Consider the following 14,758-nt stretch of genomic DNA (forward strand, 5'->3'; position numbering starts at 1 on the left):
CCGTGAACAGCATCACCTATGCTCACATGCACAGCAGCAGTAGCACCTCCTCATTAATTAGCGCGGCTGCTGCTTGCAGCCTTATCGGCGGGTCTGTATAAAAGTGCACTTCTTTGGGGGAACGCAATCGGAATGCTGCACATGGTGTGAACCCTTCAGGCAGCTTGGTTAATTATTATGAATTTTTTTGTCTGCAGATTCCACCAGCAAATGAAGTTGCTATCCTGTTTCAAGGATCTGCCCAGTTATGTGGATGCTCTTGTAGCCTTTCTGGTCCCTCCTGGTTTTATTTAGTAGATAAACACTGATTGAAATATTTTCCGGCGTGTCCTGCGTCTTGTAGTTTATGGACAGGGTGTAAGAAACATGATATTGTGATTGGTGGCATTCTCTGTTTGCCACTGGTTGGTGTTCCTACTCCACCTCATTCACAGAATCACAGATGTTTGGACATGTCTATTGGCAAACTACAGCAAGGTCGTCTATCTATTTTTTGTGTAAGTATATTATCTATTATACCAGCCCTCCGTTTTCCTCTTCTGTCCTTTATTCTTACAACAGACAAAAAGTGAGAGAGTACAAACTTTGATAGATTATGTAGTTAAATCATTTTAATAGATTAATTTATGGCAACAATAATGTTTACTCTGTAAATGGAGGAATGCATTTATTTTTTTCTGCATCTAAATGAACGAAGCCTTGAAAAAGAGACAGCTTTGAACTGCTGAAATCACTAGGGTGAAGACAGTGCCTTACAAATATCCTTTCCTTTCAAATATCTGTAGAAAGAATGTCTTTGGTGGAAAGTCATGCCAGCTAGAAAAAAATGCCATGTTTTCTTTACTTTTGTAGCTGTAGCTAGTTGGCCACAATCTAGGTATTGCTGGGGCCTCAACAATGAGTCAGAATGATTTAGGAGCCACAGAGACATACACTTTTCTTGGGGGGGGGGGCAATTATGTGTATAGACTGTAGGCAGTTCATGTTTCAATGTAGTGAATCAAGGTTACATCATATGGAAACTATTTCTTTATCATGCTTGGAGGTCATTAGCACTTGGCACAACCATTACCTCTTTTTTTGTTTAACTGGCACTTTGACTTATTGTGATACAATGCAATACAAACCAATATATATAATACTACATATTACATATGTAATCATGTGCACACACACACACACACACTGGGGTGAGCTACTCAGGTTGGAACAAGCATCAAGTATTTGCCTTTTGCTGCCAGGTCCTGAGAACCATATTTCACTGATGGTTATTGCTTTACTTTTGTTATTGTCATCGCCACAAATCATTACCCTAAGAAAACAACAACAAGCAAACAAACATATTGGATGCTCAAGGAAATGGAAATGTTTTTCATCTGAGAAATGAGAGGAATCCTTGGAGCAATTCAGATTATTCATCAAGCAATTAAATTCAGTGCAAGTCAAGGCAGATGGCAATGTATCAGCATACTTCAAAACCTTGAGGGATTTTCAAGGTCAGTTTGATAAGATAGTCATAGTTTAAGTTGTCTTGAATTTGTTCAAGACAAACTATGAAATTTGGTAGTTACAGGTAATCGATTCTCTTTTTTCATATGTTTTTGGTAAATAAACCCTAACAGTTCCAGTTTTTCAGATTTGTCATTGCCTTTCATTTGAAAACGATTATATTGTGATGTCATTTCACAGGTTGATCATGTAAATGTATATGCAGTATATATGTGTGTGTGTATATATGGGGGGAGGGGGAGATTTTAAATCATTGAGTTTTGCAAGAATATATTAGTCTTACTGGATAAAATGATAGACATAAACGAAGTCTGTAGTCCTTTTAGAGGATTTTAGTGGGGCCCAATTATATAAAAAGAAAACAACTTTGGAATATTAAAAAGAAAAGTCACCGGAGCCGTAATTTGTTAGTACTACACTTCTAAGAGGTCTTTTTGCCAAAAATCTCTTGCGTCCTAGAAACGAATATTGACAAAATGACTGCCAGCTTTCAAAGCTAACATAATTTCTGGTAGCGGTTGATAAGAATTATTTGAACCAAACTCTTTTGTCAGTGCTCCCACCCCCTAGCTGTAGTGTTTTTGTTTTTCCCTGTCCATGTGCTTTTGTTGTCCTTGTGTTCTAGCCCTGCCCCGCTCTCCGCCCTGTCTCCGCCCACCTGATCATCTCCACCTGCCTGCCTGCACACCTGCTTCCCATCATCTCATCAGCCCAGCCCTATATCTACCCTGCTTGTCTCTGTCTCATTGCCAGTTTGTTGCAGTGTGTTTGTACCTGTCTTGTTCCCACTGTGGTTTCTGCTTGATCGCTGGTCCCTGAATTGACCCTGCCTGCGCTTTGACCTTGCTCCTGCCTGCTGCCCTGCCTTGTTCACCTGATCTACCTGAGTACCTGGTTTGACACTGCCTGTCCCTGGCTTTGATTCCTGACTGCGTTCAGACTGCCCGCCTGGTTTCTACCCTGCCTGTTTTGTTGTTACGATTCTGCCCTGTGTCCTTAATAACGCCACTTGGAATCTGGAGCTCTCGTGGTCCGCGCCTGAGTCCTTGCCTGTGCCCTGACATCTTTATCTAATTAAGTTTGGAGTTTACACCACAACAAAAAATCATTGCATGTTAAGCTTGGGTCCGGAGTGTCTCAGGTGGCAAACAATTCTCTATGAGCACGACCAGGTCCTTACAGCCCAGGTTAAAAACCAGCCACGTAATTTGTCAACACAGTCGCAGAACAAATTGGCTTTGCTCACCTGAGGATAGGGGTAAGCTGGCCAGGGTTTCCTCATCTCACAGCTTGCAGGTACCCTGTGATTTGTCAGGTGCCTATGACCTGCTCAGATCAGGAGCAGTGCATATCCTCCAGTGTCCACTGCAGTGAAGTGTGCTTTGAGTCTTGTAGAGCAAAAAAATGACAGTTGACTGCATATGAGTGTTTTGAAGATTTCATTGTCTCCCTTCAATGCTCCTGTGTGCATGCAGCAGCTGAGCCTAATACAATTGGCAATTCCAAAACAGGGTTACATATTAGGATAAAGCAAAAAAAAAAAAAAAAAAAAAAAGCTTGGTTTAATGAAATGTTTAGTTTTTAGTGCAGCATAACTGTCATTTTGGTGCATGCACGCATATTAGTTACTTTTGGTAAGGATGTGGATGAAGCACACTGCATATGTGTATTTACCACATTGACTTAAGTGCAGTTCAGTTCCATCTAAGGTGATACCATTTTGGTTTGTATTAATCTATTACTAGCTGTATTTCTTATTCACTCACTCAGCCATCCAGTCACTTAACATTCCGTAAGATTAGTTTTCTCTCAACATTAAAATAAATGTTCTTACATGTTGCTGACATAAAACGGCAAGGGCTTCATTGTCCAAGCCTCCTTTTTTTTTTAAGTGGAGTTTTGGTGTTAACTGCTAACCTGGTTTTATGGCATGAGGCTGATTAAGGCTGATTTTTCACAGCATGGCGATGAGAATGTCAGCAGCAGGAAGTGCACAGGAAGTAAGCAGAGTGGAAATAGAAAAACCTTAATTATTTGGAGAGTGAACTTTTCTCTCACCCCACCATTGTATAATTATATTAACTTGAGCAAGATGTGTCCGGATGGATGGTATATGGTAAAGTGGCAAATGGCAAATGGTGAAAAGAGGTCAGAGATTCAAGTGCAGAAAATAGCTGAATGGAATAAAAGGCTTGAAAGGTTCTTTGATGCAAATAGTGTTTTTTAATCCATTAGTCACAGAAAGATTACATGTGTTGCTAAGGCTGACTTCAGACTAATAATTCACAAGTTTATTTTCTGTGCTGTTGTTAGCATCACCATGTGTGAACACATTAAACCACGTAAAGAACTGAACCCTATGGCCTGGTTTTGAGCCCAGTGTTATCTTTGGCCAAAATGACCATTTTAATTTTTCATTTTGGTATTAATTTTTGTGTCTTTCCTCCATTTACTTTTATTTATTTACATTTCTAATCTTCCTTAGATGACAGTTTTGAAATCCAAACAGTACAAATTTTCTGTTTGAGATATACAAAACAATCAAGTAATTTTTTTTTTTTTTTTTGTAGAAAATCATCTGGAACTGAAGCTACATAAATTTTTAGTTAAATACAAACAGCTGTGCAGGATTAGTGACTATGGGGTTGCAAATCCTGATTTTATTTTCTTGGCCAATACGAAATTAAAGAAAGGATATGAAAGGGGGGAAATCGAAGAACTATCTATCTATTTGGTAAAGCAAAACGTTCCTTTGACAAAATTGGAAACAAATATCAATTACAAAACATATTTGCATTCTGCTTTTTAAATACGGCATAATCGGAGACACAGAGGATCAGATCGACGCTGTAATATCTTTGCCATCCATTTCATGCTTCCAGTATTGTCTCCGATGAGAATAGCTTGAAACTACCTGAGCACCAAGCATGCCTCAAGCATGTTGGTGAAGGAGTGTTAAACTTCCCTACACAGGAAAAAAACAACCTAGTACCTCCGTAGCATTGTAGTATACTGATAACAGAGGAGGATTTAACGTCACAAGTCAACTAGTACAAAAACGATTGACGGTTTATTTTCAAGAGACATCTGATTAACGCATGTCCTCAGAGCAATTACACCTGTAATGCTGACCGCGGAACTGGCGCATGTCACAACACTCAGTAAATTGAAATCGATTGAAGTATGGCCGGAGGAAGATCAGAACCTTGGATAGCGCCCAAATCGGTCTCAGTATGCCATCAGATCAAGGAGCAGCTAAATACGTCGGGTGAATTTTTTATGAACACATTAATACTATTAATGACAGGCAGTGAGTGATTACGTGCACTGAACGATGGATTATGTTCATTAGTTTGTGGTGATGACTGAAAACGAAATGGGTTTTTCAGAGCACACTCTTAGCTGTCGGCCGCGCAATCGCTGCACTTCACGCACCTAAATGTTATCTCCCCAGCTTGCGCGACTGTGCCATAATCGCAATGCCACTTTCTTGTTTCGTAGCATGCTTTCATTTTTCCTCATGATCTCTGAAGTAATAACTATAAAACACACTTCTAGAACGTGGAATCATTCTTTAGAGGAGTGCACGTGACATCAACTGTAGAACACTGTGCTGTCAGACGTTGAAACATGGTATTTTATGCTTAACTACAATTGTATTTTCAGTGTAATGATAGGAAGGGAGTCTATGATTAATTCAGATAAATGCGACAAATGGGACACTGCTGCTGTACCCTTGGGCAAGGTACTTAACCCACAGTTGCCTCAGTAAATATCCAGCTGTTTAAATGGATAACATTGTAAAGAACTGTAACCTTTGTAAGTCGCTTTGGATAAAAGCGTCTGCCAAATGAATAAATGTAAATGTATAAAATATGTGTGTATGCATGGGCGTCAGTTTGTTTTGAAAAGTGCTGGGGACAACGACGGGTTCGACGTGTTCACACCTTTTTAAAGTGGTGGGGACGAAATGGGCCATGACAAAAAGTGGTGGGGACATGTCCCCAACGTCCCCATCGTAAATGACGCCTATGTGTGTATGGTCAAGCCTTGCATCAACAAATCTCATCATTCTTCGTTCTATGGTTCCCATAGAGCCCATACATTTTGCCCACTTTCATGAACTCACTGGCGATTTTCACCGTTCTCATCTCTATAGATTTTCAACTGTTGCGAGATCGTTGATGTTATCAAAGCTTTTCTGTGTGCATTTCAATGGTTCACATGCGCACGTCTTTAGTTTCACTCAAGTGCATTTATACCATTTCGGAGAGAGATACAGAGAGAGAGAGAGATGGATTGGGGGGGGGGGGGGGGGGGGGGCAACTACTGACGATCCGCTCCGGAATAGTCGTTCCCTAGCATTTAAAGAGGAGTGCAATACCCTACAGCCACAGAAGCATAGCTGCGCTACTGAAGACAGGAATAGCTATACTTTGAGAAGCAATACTCGTGTGCTTACTTGATCATTCATCTGGCTACAGGTGGTGGTCATTATTGCAATTAGTGGGACAAATGGAGTAGCTGAGAAGTAACCCTGAAATCGTGAAACGTCAAAACACGCTGTGGGAATTTCTACTGCAGTAAATATTAACATGATCTGAACACGGTTTGCGCCTTCACTACGACCAGTTTCAGACTGTGGTGTGATTTTGATGGTCAACATGAGCGCGGATTGCACGAGCTACTACAGTGCAGACAAAGTGTTTGTAAATGGGTTTACATGTCCTAAACCGGACAGCGATGCCAAAGCGGTTTTCTGTTGTGGGTTTAACGATATCAAATACTGCTGTGATGACCCCAATAGCTTCTTCCCTTATGAATATGGGTACATGTGGTGGCTGAGGTAAGATTAATTTATATATGTATGACCATTGTCTACCTCTCAACACTATCATTCATTCGCCTTGACTGCGGTGCGGAATTTCAATGCTGAATTTGTTCATGACATTTATGTGATTTTTTTGTGCATTGTGCAATTAATTTGTGTTCTCATTTCCTTTGCGATATGCAACATGCGTTATTTTTACACTGCGCTGATAAATATGAAAGTCCTATTTGGACCTATTCGCATGATTTAAAATCGAATAAAGTTTTTGATGAGGGTCTTGGTTTAAGTTGGTTAAAATGAAGCATGCGGTTTTGTGAAAGACTTGTTCGGCGAATGGGCAAAGGAGGAACTACAGCAGTATTTTCATTCAAATGTCTGCATCAACATATTCATTTGGATGTATTTTAAAAAACACTCCAGGAGTATATGGCAGACGGGACGAAGATTTTACTTTTACCCGAGACAACAGCATGAACAGCACCTGAACATGTTTTGACCATGTCATGTTTTATGTCGGCTGCAATGACGTGCGTGGTTAAAATATGTTCTTGCAACATAGAAAGCAGGAACTTTATCCATAAAGACACATGCTGTTATATAACATTCTCGGTAGATACGTCTAAAGTAGTTAATTGCAATGCATTAATTTATGATTAATTTTGCATGGCAGGATGCAGCTTATACGCTTTCCCTCTGTAATGTGATGTGACGTTCTCGGTTGTAAAATAAGACACTTCAAGAAGGCTATAGTGAATTTTCTCACAGTAACATTATAATATAACCATACAGGAGACGCCTGAGAACATAGTGTAAAGAAAAAAAAACGTCCGTTGTGAGAATGGTGTTGCCACTAAAGAAAATGTACGTTACTTGTACGAGAACATTATTAAGAAAATTAACGTCACTACTAAGGGAAAAATTGTCACAAGTAAACACAAATATCATCAGATCGAATAAAATGCTTAGAGAAAGAACAGTAAAGTAATCAGTAAACACAAAATCGTCACCAGTTGGAACAAAAATGCCACTAGTGAGATGACAGTGACGGTGTCTTCAGTTAACTTTTGGCCACTGGCGGTTAAATTTTAAAACAGCTTGCAATACCACTGATATACTCTAAAGCCTGGCCCTGTCTTGAGGTGTGTAAGCAAAATATCCGGATGTGTAAATAGTATGTAACTTGCTCTCGATAAGGCCCTATTGTAAGTGTACACCAGTGAAATGAAATTAATCCAGTACATCAATCACATATCTGCACTGATTGTTCCTATACATACAGAGACTGTGTTCTTGCTTCTGTGTCCAGCTTCAGTTGAATTGTGTTTCATTTTTACCATTAACTATTACATTTATTGTAAGTCAGACAGAGCTGCCATGTTACTCTCTTCATTTAAATTTTAAATAGAAAAAGAGAATCTATTTCTTCAGAAAAATAAATGAAACAGTGTTGATTTGACAATGCAGCCGCTTCAGTTAACCTCTTGGAAGGAGACTGACAAATCATGGTATTACTGGAAGCAGCTGGGGTATTGTGGTCAGTGCAGTGTAGTAGTCTCATCTCAGGGTCTTAAGGCTGAAGCTAGCCAAGCAAATCTTCCAAGCAATAACTAATCATATGAAGGCATAGAAACACTGAATAACAGTCTAATATGCAAATGATTTTTGAAAGGTATAACAATGACCTTTCATTTGCTGGATTTTAGCCCAAAGCTTGTTTTGCATTGCATGGTCCCTTTAAAAAAAAACATGAATCTCTAATAACGTCTGGCAGGTTGATTTAGAAGTCAAAAGATATACCCACATAACCCACACTCAAATTATTTAAGCAATTAATGAAATTAAAATACAGAGCCTGAACTGATTTATTTAATGGCATAATGATTTAAGTCTTAAAACTGAAGGTTTTAATTGTAGAGCCATGTGATTGTCGAACAAAGCAGCCACGGTAGTTTTATTTTCTGGAGCACATTCTATTTGTTAATTATAATCTTTCAAAACATAATTGAATGACTCTGGTGTACTAATGGTTCCTTTTACTGTAGAATATTTCAAGAAAACTCAGCATTTATAAAACTGCTTGTGTCAGCACAAATACCTACACTGGACTTCTGCAAAACTGTCTGTCAGAATAAAAGGCTGTTGAAGAAGGCACTGCATTAAAATTCTGTTTACCTGTGAGTTCCCTGAGTTCAAGTTGCAGACCAGGTTAAATCTGTTAACTGTGCTGCATATCACTGGTCTCTCTATCCACTTGTCAGCACCTGACAGGACTCTCTCTCTCTCTGTCTGTCTTTATCTCTCTGACAGTGTGGGGGCACTGGTGGGCCTGTCCATTGCCGCTGTGGTTCTGCTGGCTTTCATCATTACCATTTGTGTCCTCTGTTATCTGTTCATAGCCACCAAACCAAGTCGCCTGGACAACGGCCTACCACTGCGGGCGCCAGGTATGTGGAAACACTGGTGACTGGAAGCAAATGTGACCCCATTAAAAATCTCTATCTAGACGTGCTTATGCATATCTACTGTCAGTTTTACTTTATTCCGGAACATTTTGTATAGTAGGAGTTACAGCCAAGTCAGTGACATGCCCTTATATTATGACTGAATACCAATGCTAGAAGTTATGTGACTTATTTTGAGGGAACAACTTCTCCCACGGGAAACAAAGCTCTATTCTGTATCATAGACTAGAAGAAGACCTGACTGGTTGAAATGCACTGCAGAGTACCACTCTGAGTACAAATAAATGACCTAAGAATTTTTCTGTGAAGTTGTGAAATTGTTAAATGCTGAATACTATATTAAACTTTTTGGATGCAGCTACAGTTCTGAGACGAAAAACAGTTGCCTATAGACAGAACACATTGTTTTTACACCACCACTTCTTTTGAGAGTGTCCCACCTGAACAAGGTACCTTGGTTGCCATGCTTGGATGCTGCCTATGGACAACAGTGAAATCACAGTATTGAAGCAATGGAAAAGAACAGGTCACTCAGTATTTGGTTCTTTATTTTCTGCTGTCCATCACACCAATGAGGTGTGGCCTATAATGTCATTGATGTACTGTGTTATAGCATAATTCAGGGTTTCAAGTCCATCTCTTGATGATAAACTGAGGCTGGTCTCTGTTCTGATTTCAACAATTTACACAAGTCTTAGCATTATGGAAGATGTAAAAGACCTCGATGTGTCTGGATTACCTTTGCTGTCATCACCCTGCTGAACATCAAATTCTTTGGAGATCTTTGTGGCTAGCTTATGCATGGAGGCTGCTTCAGGGTACCATGCAAAATCCGTAACTATTATGTACTGGTGTCTGCTAGCATTGTTGATGAGAGGGCTGACCAGGTCCATGGCAATCCCGTCGAAGGGAAAATATGTAAAGACTAGACGGATGAGTGGTACCTTGTGAGTGTTTACTGATGCACAGTTCACAACCTGTACTTCTCTTGAATCAATATGATGATTCCTGGCCCAAAGAAACAATTTATTGATTCATCTCCAGTCCTTCAGTGCACTGTACGTGAGTTAGTGTATGAGTGAGATTGTGTCTTATAGTTGAGCTGTGCCAATCAGGCCTCCCCAACCCACAGGCCTTTGATTAGGCTGTTCTGCTATGTGATATGTAACCATAAATACTGGTGTACGGGGGTGAAGACAGGTGATTTTAACAATCTATTATGTGAGAGAATGTGGGTAGAGTACGGATGCAGCAGGCTTCAGAATGTGTTCAGCTCTTTTACTCAAAGAAGGAACTGGCAGACACACATGCAAACATGAGACGAACTACCATGTCTGTAACTACGTGCAGCAAGGCACACATGCACAGATCTGACACACGATGCACAATATTTAATGCAACAGTAATTCCTACAACAAATGTAAAAATAAATCTTACACTGGTATTATTCATGCCCATGACACAACTTCCATGAATCAACCTGACCCCGACTTAAGATAACTATAAGCATTACATCAACACATTATGACAACTACAACAAATCACATAACAGTACATAGTTTATCCATAGTAAGGAGGGGACATTCCCTCTACTCCAACCTCTCATTCCTTGAACTTCTCCTCCTGTTGCAAGACTGTGAGTACAGAATGTTTTGTGGTCTTCATAAAAAGCCCTTAATTGTACTTGAATTAAGGCTTCAAAAGGATGATGTTGACTTGGAAGATAGCTGAGAAGGAAAGTAGACAATGGATGGCTGAAAGACAAGGACACGTCTTTACCAAATCATGTGATGAATTCTTTCATCGTAGCAAATGTTCCACTCAAGTCTTACCTTCACCCTATAAAGAGTGAATGGTCAGGGCTCCTGAGTAGCTGAGAAGGTTAGGCGCTTGCTGTAAGCACTTGATGAGCTCTGTGGCCTGGGTTCAGTCCCAACTGTACCATCAGTAAATGATGACCAGGAGAACACAGCGGCAGAACAAATTGACTTTGTGCTGCTAGGGGTAGGTGTGGGTATGTGGGCAATGGTTGCTCATCTCGCCACTCTCAGGCACCCTGTGAATTGTCAGGCACCTGTAGGTTGCTTGGATTATGTTACTGAAGCTGCCTCCATTCTCCAACTGGTGCCCAGACCCTCAGCTCACTGTATTTGCACAGGGTGACTTGTGTGAAAAATAGTTATTGGTAACGTATGTATTGTGCAGGTGCCCTTTTGTAATGGTGACTTAAAATCATGACTAAATACAAAATTACAGTCTTTGTGAATTTCAGTTTTTCTTGATGCTGAGACCATTGTTTTAGGTTTTCAGGATATATTGTGGGTGTTGCTGTTCAGGGTGCTTATGGGTTTCTGATCAGCTGTCTCACTAAGAGTCATTGAACAATCCACACAAATACACAGCTTCACTGTGCTATGAAAGATAGGCTTTTATATTGAATTATCATATCAGATGCTGTGATGGACTATAATATGATGGGAACAAAGTTATATATACAGTTATTGGATGCGAAACTTTTTTGATACTCTTGAAGAATAAACTTTGTACAGTTTCATTATTGTCATGTTATGTAAAGTGGGCATTCCTGGCTCATAATGAGCTCAATTGAAACAGTTTATCAAGGTGAGACTTTCTCAGTACCAATGCTTATATTTGATTCTGCAAAAACATGAGTCACAATGGAGCTGTTTATGACTTCCCATTTGGATTTCTATTCTTTCAAATCTGAAGTGTATGAAAGTGGTTCAGTTTGGAAACTGTACAAAATGACTCATAAGGATCTTCAAGGGGCTGTAGATCTACTTCTTATGGATGTATTTTCTGATGTTCAGCGGTTTGTCGGTGTAAGCATAATCTTTTATGTCCTTGCTTTTATGTCCTCTGCAGTCGCATCAGTGAATAAACAAGAGCTCAAGGTCACTATGACCCCTTTATAGCCCTGTGTTACTGCATCAAGGTTACAGGTGCTAGAATATGTTCTACTGCCTGTGTGGAATGAATTAATGTGTTCTTTCATACTATCACACTACAGCTGAATTCCAAAACATCTTGGTTAGATGGTACAGGGAAGTAACTGTAGTTACAGTCAATGCAGTGAGCCATAATGCCCTGTTCCATCAGACAGGATGTTTAAACTCTCTTGAGGTCTGAGAACAACTGGTCTGGAATGGAGAAAATTTCCGTTCAGTAGCTCTGAACTGTAGTGGAACTGTAGCTGTCATTACTTTGGGAAATTACACATTATTCATCTTCACTCAATGAAGACTCGCAAAAAGCATCAGGGCATGTAACAATCCTACACTGAAGAATCAATACAGAAACAATTTTTCATTTGAAATGAACATGCAATATCACATCAGATTGGTGTTCTCTATATAAGGGGATACAACTTTATAAACCCTTCACTCTTAGAAAACAGACTGGCAGTAATGAAATAACCAATGCACCTCCCCTGACAAGAGCTGTCCTTTTGATGTTCCCCAGCTTTGATAAGAAGTCAAAACATGCGATTGTTAAGTTTAAAACTAGATAGCACTTTGGTCTTCCATGTAGCTACATGTCAGATATTGTTACAAGAGCTAATTCAAATAAAGCAGCAAAACAGCTACATCCGTAGAGCTATAATGGTTACACAGGGCTACAAAATTCAATAGAAAATTCAGAACATTGTTTTGGCAATATAATCTTGCACTACTTCTCAAGTGTGCAAAAAGTAGGCCAACTGCTTTTTCTAAACATAAACATACAGTGGTGTGAACAAGTATTTTCCCCTTTTATTGCATGTCTATCTTACTGAATGGTTTCATATCACCAAATAAAATGTATTATTAGACAAGGGACACCTGAGAAAACACAAAACATAGTTTCTAAAATCATTATTTAATTCATTTAATAGAATAGAAAAAGTCTCCAATGATCCACTGTGAAAAAATAAATTCCCCCTTAGCTTTGAAACAAATAAATCAACAAAATTTTAGTTGATAATTAGATTCAGGTGACTGAAAACAGCCAGGCTTGCAAAGCCCTGCAAACAGGTAACTTTGTGTATGTGGTATGTGTAATCTGGAGCAACTGTATAATTGTTCATATGTGTGAATCATATAGACATAACATGCACATATGGATAATGAACCTGTGACAAAATCCATTGAATGTGGCTACTAAAGGACTACTTGCATTCATAAATGCCAAAATCTATATATTTGATGCTCATAGGAGAATCAGAGCCCATCTGTTATTTGCCATAAGGTTCAGCTATGTGTATGGCCATACAAATGAGCTCTGTCAAGAATATGAAAGAAGGATCCAGACGCTGACCGCACTAGTGAAAATTCTGCAATTATTGACAGTTCGGGGCCAAAATCGAGGCTGCAAAACAATCCAAGGTCAAAAAGCCAAAACGGCTCAGAACACACTCAATCAATCCAAAAATCAGAGGCAAAATCAGAATTCTAATACAAGCAGAGTTCATCAACAGGGGAACAGATAGGCAGACAGGAACAATGGGTGCAGGCAGGAATGAAAGTCAAAAACAGGCAGGATGGTAAACAACAAACAGGCAGAGAATAATCCAAATCAGCAGGCAAAGGGGAGATCCAAAAGGCACACCGATACAAATTTACAAAGGCCGGACCGAAAGAGGCAAATACACTGAGCCAGTCTGACAAGGAACTGGGAAACCAGGGAGGCTTAAATATACAGACTAATAATGGCAAAACAGGAAACAGGTGAGCAGAATGAGCTTCAGGTGGCAGGTGTGGCAGGAGGGCAGACCGACAGGACAGGCGGCAGGATGATGGAGCACATGGCGTCTGTAAACAAAAGCACATGCAAGACATGCAAGACAACAACAACAACAAAGACACACTCAGGGGACAACAGACAGGGGAAAACACATAGAACAGGTCCTGGCAGCTATCTGTCTGTTCAGATATCTCTTGTAATGAGAATCTAGGACCTCCATAGGAAAGTACAAAGCAACAAAGTTTAGATTCTGGAAAGTATAAGAAAAGCGAGTATGAACGATCTCTGAGCCTGAAGGTAAAAAATCAATTGCAGATGCAGCTGCAATACCAGAGAGCCTCATGTTGTGCCCTCGAATGTGCTGTTTATTCCAGGTTCTGATCTGAGTGTGCTAGAAGGACCGAGTCAATCCAACGCCCCCACAGGACCACAAGGCCTCCGCAGGCATTTCTTTAGCCGCAAACTGGACTGTGATAACCAGCCCCCTGACCCGGACCGACTCTTTCAGAGGTGCTTCATGGCAACAGTTACCACAATCAATGTGGAGGGGCCCTCCTAGAGGTTCCCAACAAGACTAGCTAAGCTTCAAAGGCTCTTCTCCAGATGGATGCTCATTGGTTCCTCTCGCTGTCTCATCACGTGAACAGTCCACTCTGAGTCCAGGCCAGTCAACTCCAGAAGCAAGGGCGCACAGCTTTAAGCATGCAGACTGACTTCATGTCCATTTCCACTACCTCTACGCAAATACAGATTGTGAATAAAACTGTGTGTTCACTGACTTTGTTCTGTGAGCTTTGCTGGGGGTTGCACATAAATGTAAATGGTTTGCAAGTGCCAAAGCAACATTTAAGTGCCCTTCTTCTCTCACTGGCACAAGCCAATATTGTGAGAAGCACAACATTTTCAAGGTCTAATTGTTATGTGATGGGCAGCTCAGATTCCCTTGTGTGCATGCACAAAAATGGTTAGAAATATAATAGTAAAAATGTATTTAACATTGCTGTGGGTACATTTGGCCTGCTGTTCACAGCATGATGTTTACAAGTTGAAATGTTTGCTTTATCTGACCTTAATACTTCATGAACGTTTAAATATAAAAACATCTAATTTAATGTTTTATTTAAATAATTTCCTACTGTGAAGTGCTTGGGGAAGTATATGAACTTCACTTCTGAGAAAAGGGTCACATGTTAACAGCCCAAATGTGGACTGT

General features: G+C 40.0%; 1 protein-coding gene across 1 annotated transcript; it reads left to right on the forward strand.

The window, feature by feature from the left end:
* Window positions 1-6,173: 6,173 nt before the first annotated feature.
* LOC118796078 (protein shisa-like-2A) lies at window positions 6,174-14,104 on the forward strand. Its single transcript, XM_036554913.1, has 3 exons — window positions 6,174-6,355; window positions 8,648-8,784; window positions 13,920-14,104. The coding sequence occupies exons 1-3, from the start codon at window positions 6,174-6,176 to the stop codon at window positions 14,102-14,104; spliced, it is 504 nt and encodes a 167-aa protein (XP_036410806.1).
* Window positions 14,105-14,758: the final 654 nt, after the last annotated feature.

This window comes from Megalops cyprinoides, chromosome 2, assembly GCF_013368585.1.
Source record: "Megalops cyprinoides isolate fMegCyp1 chromosome 2, fMegCyp1.pri, whole genome shotgun sequence".
Classification (NCBI taxonomy): domain Eukaryota; kingdom Metazoa; phylum Chordata; class Actinopteri; order Elopiformes; family Megalopidae; genus Megalops; species Megalops cyprinoides.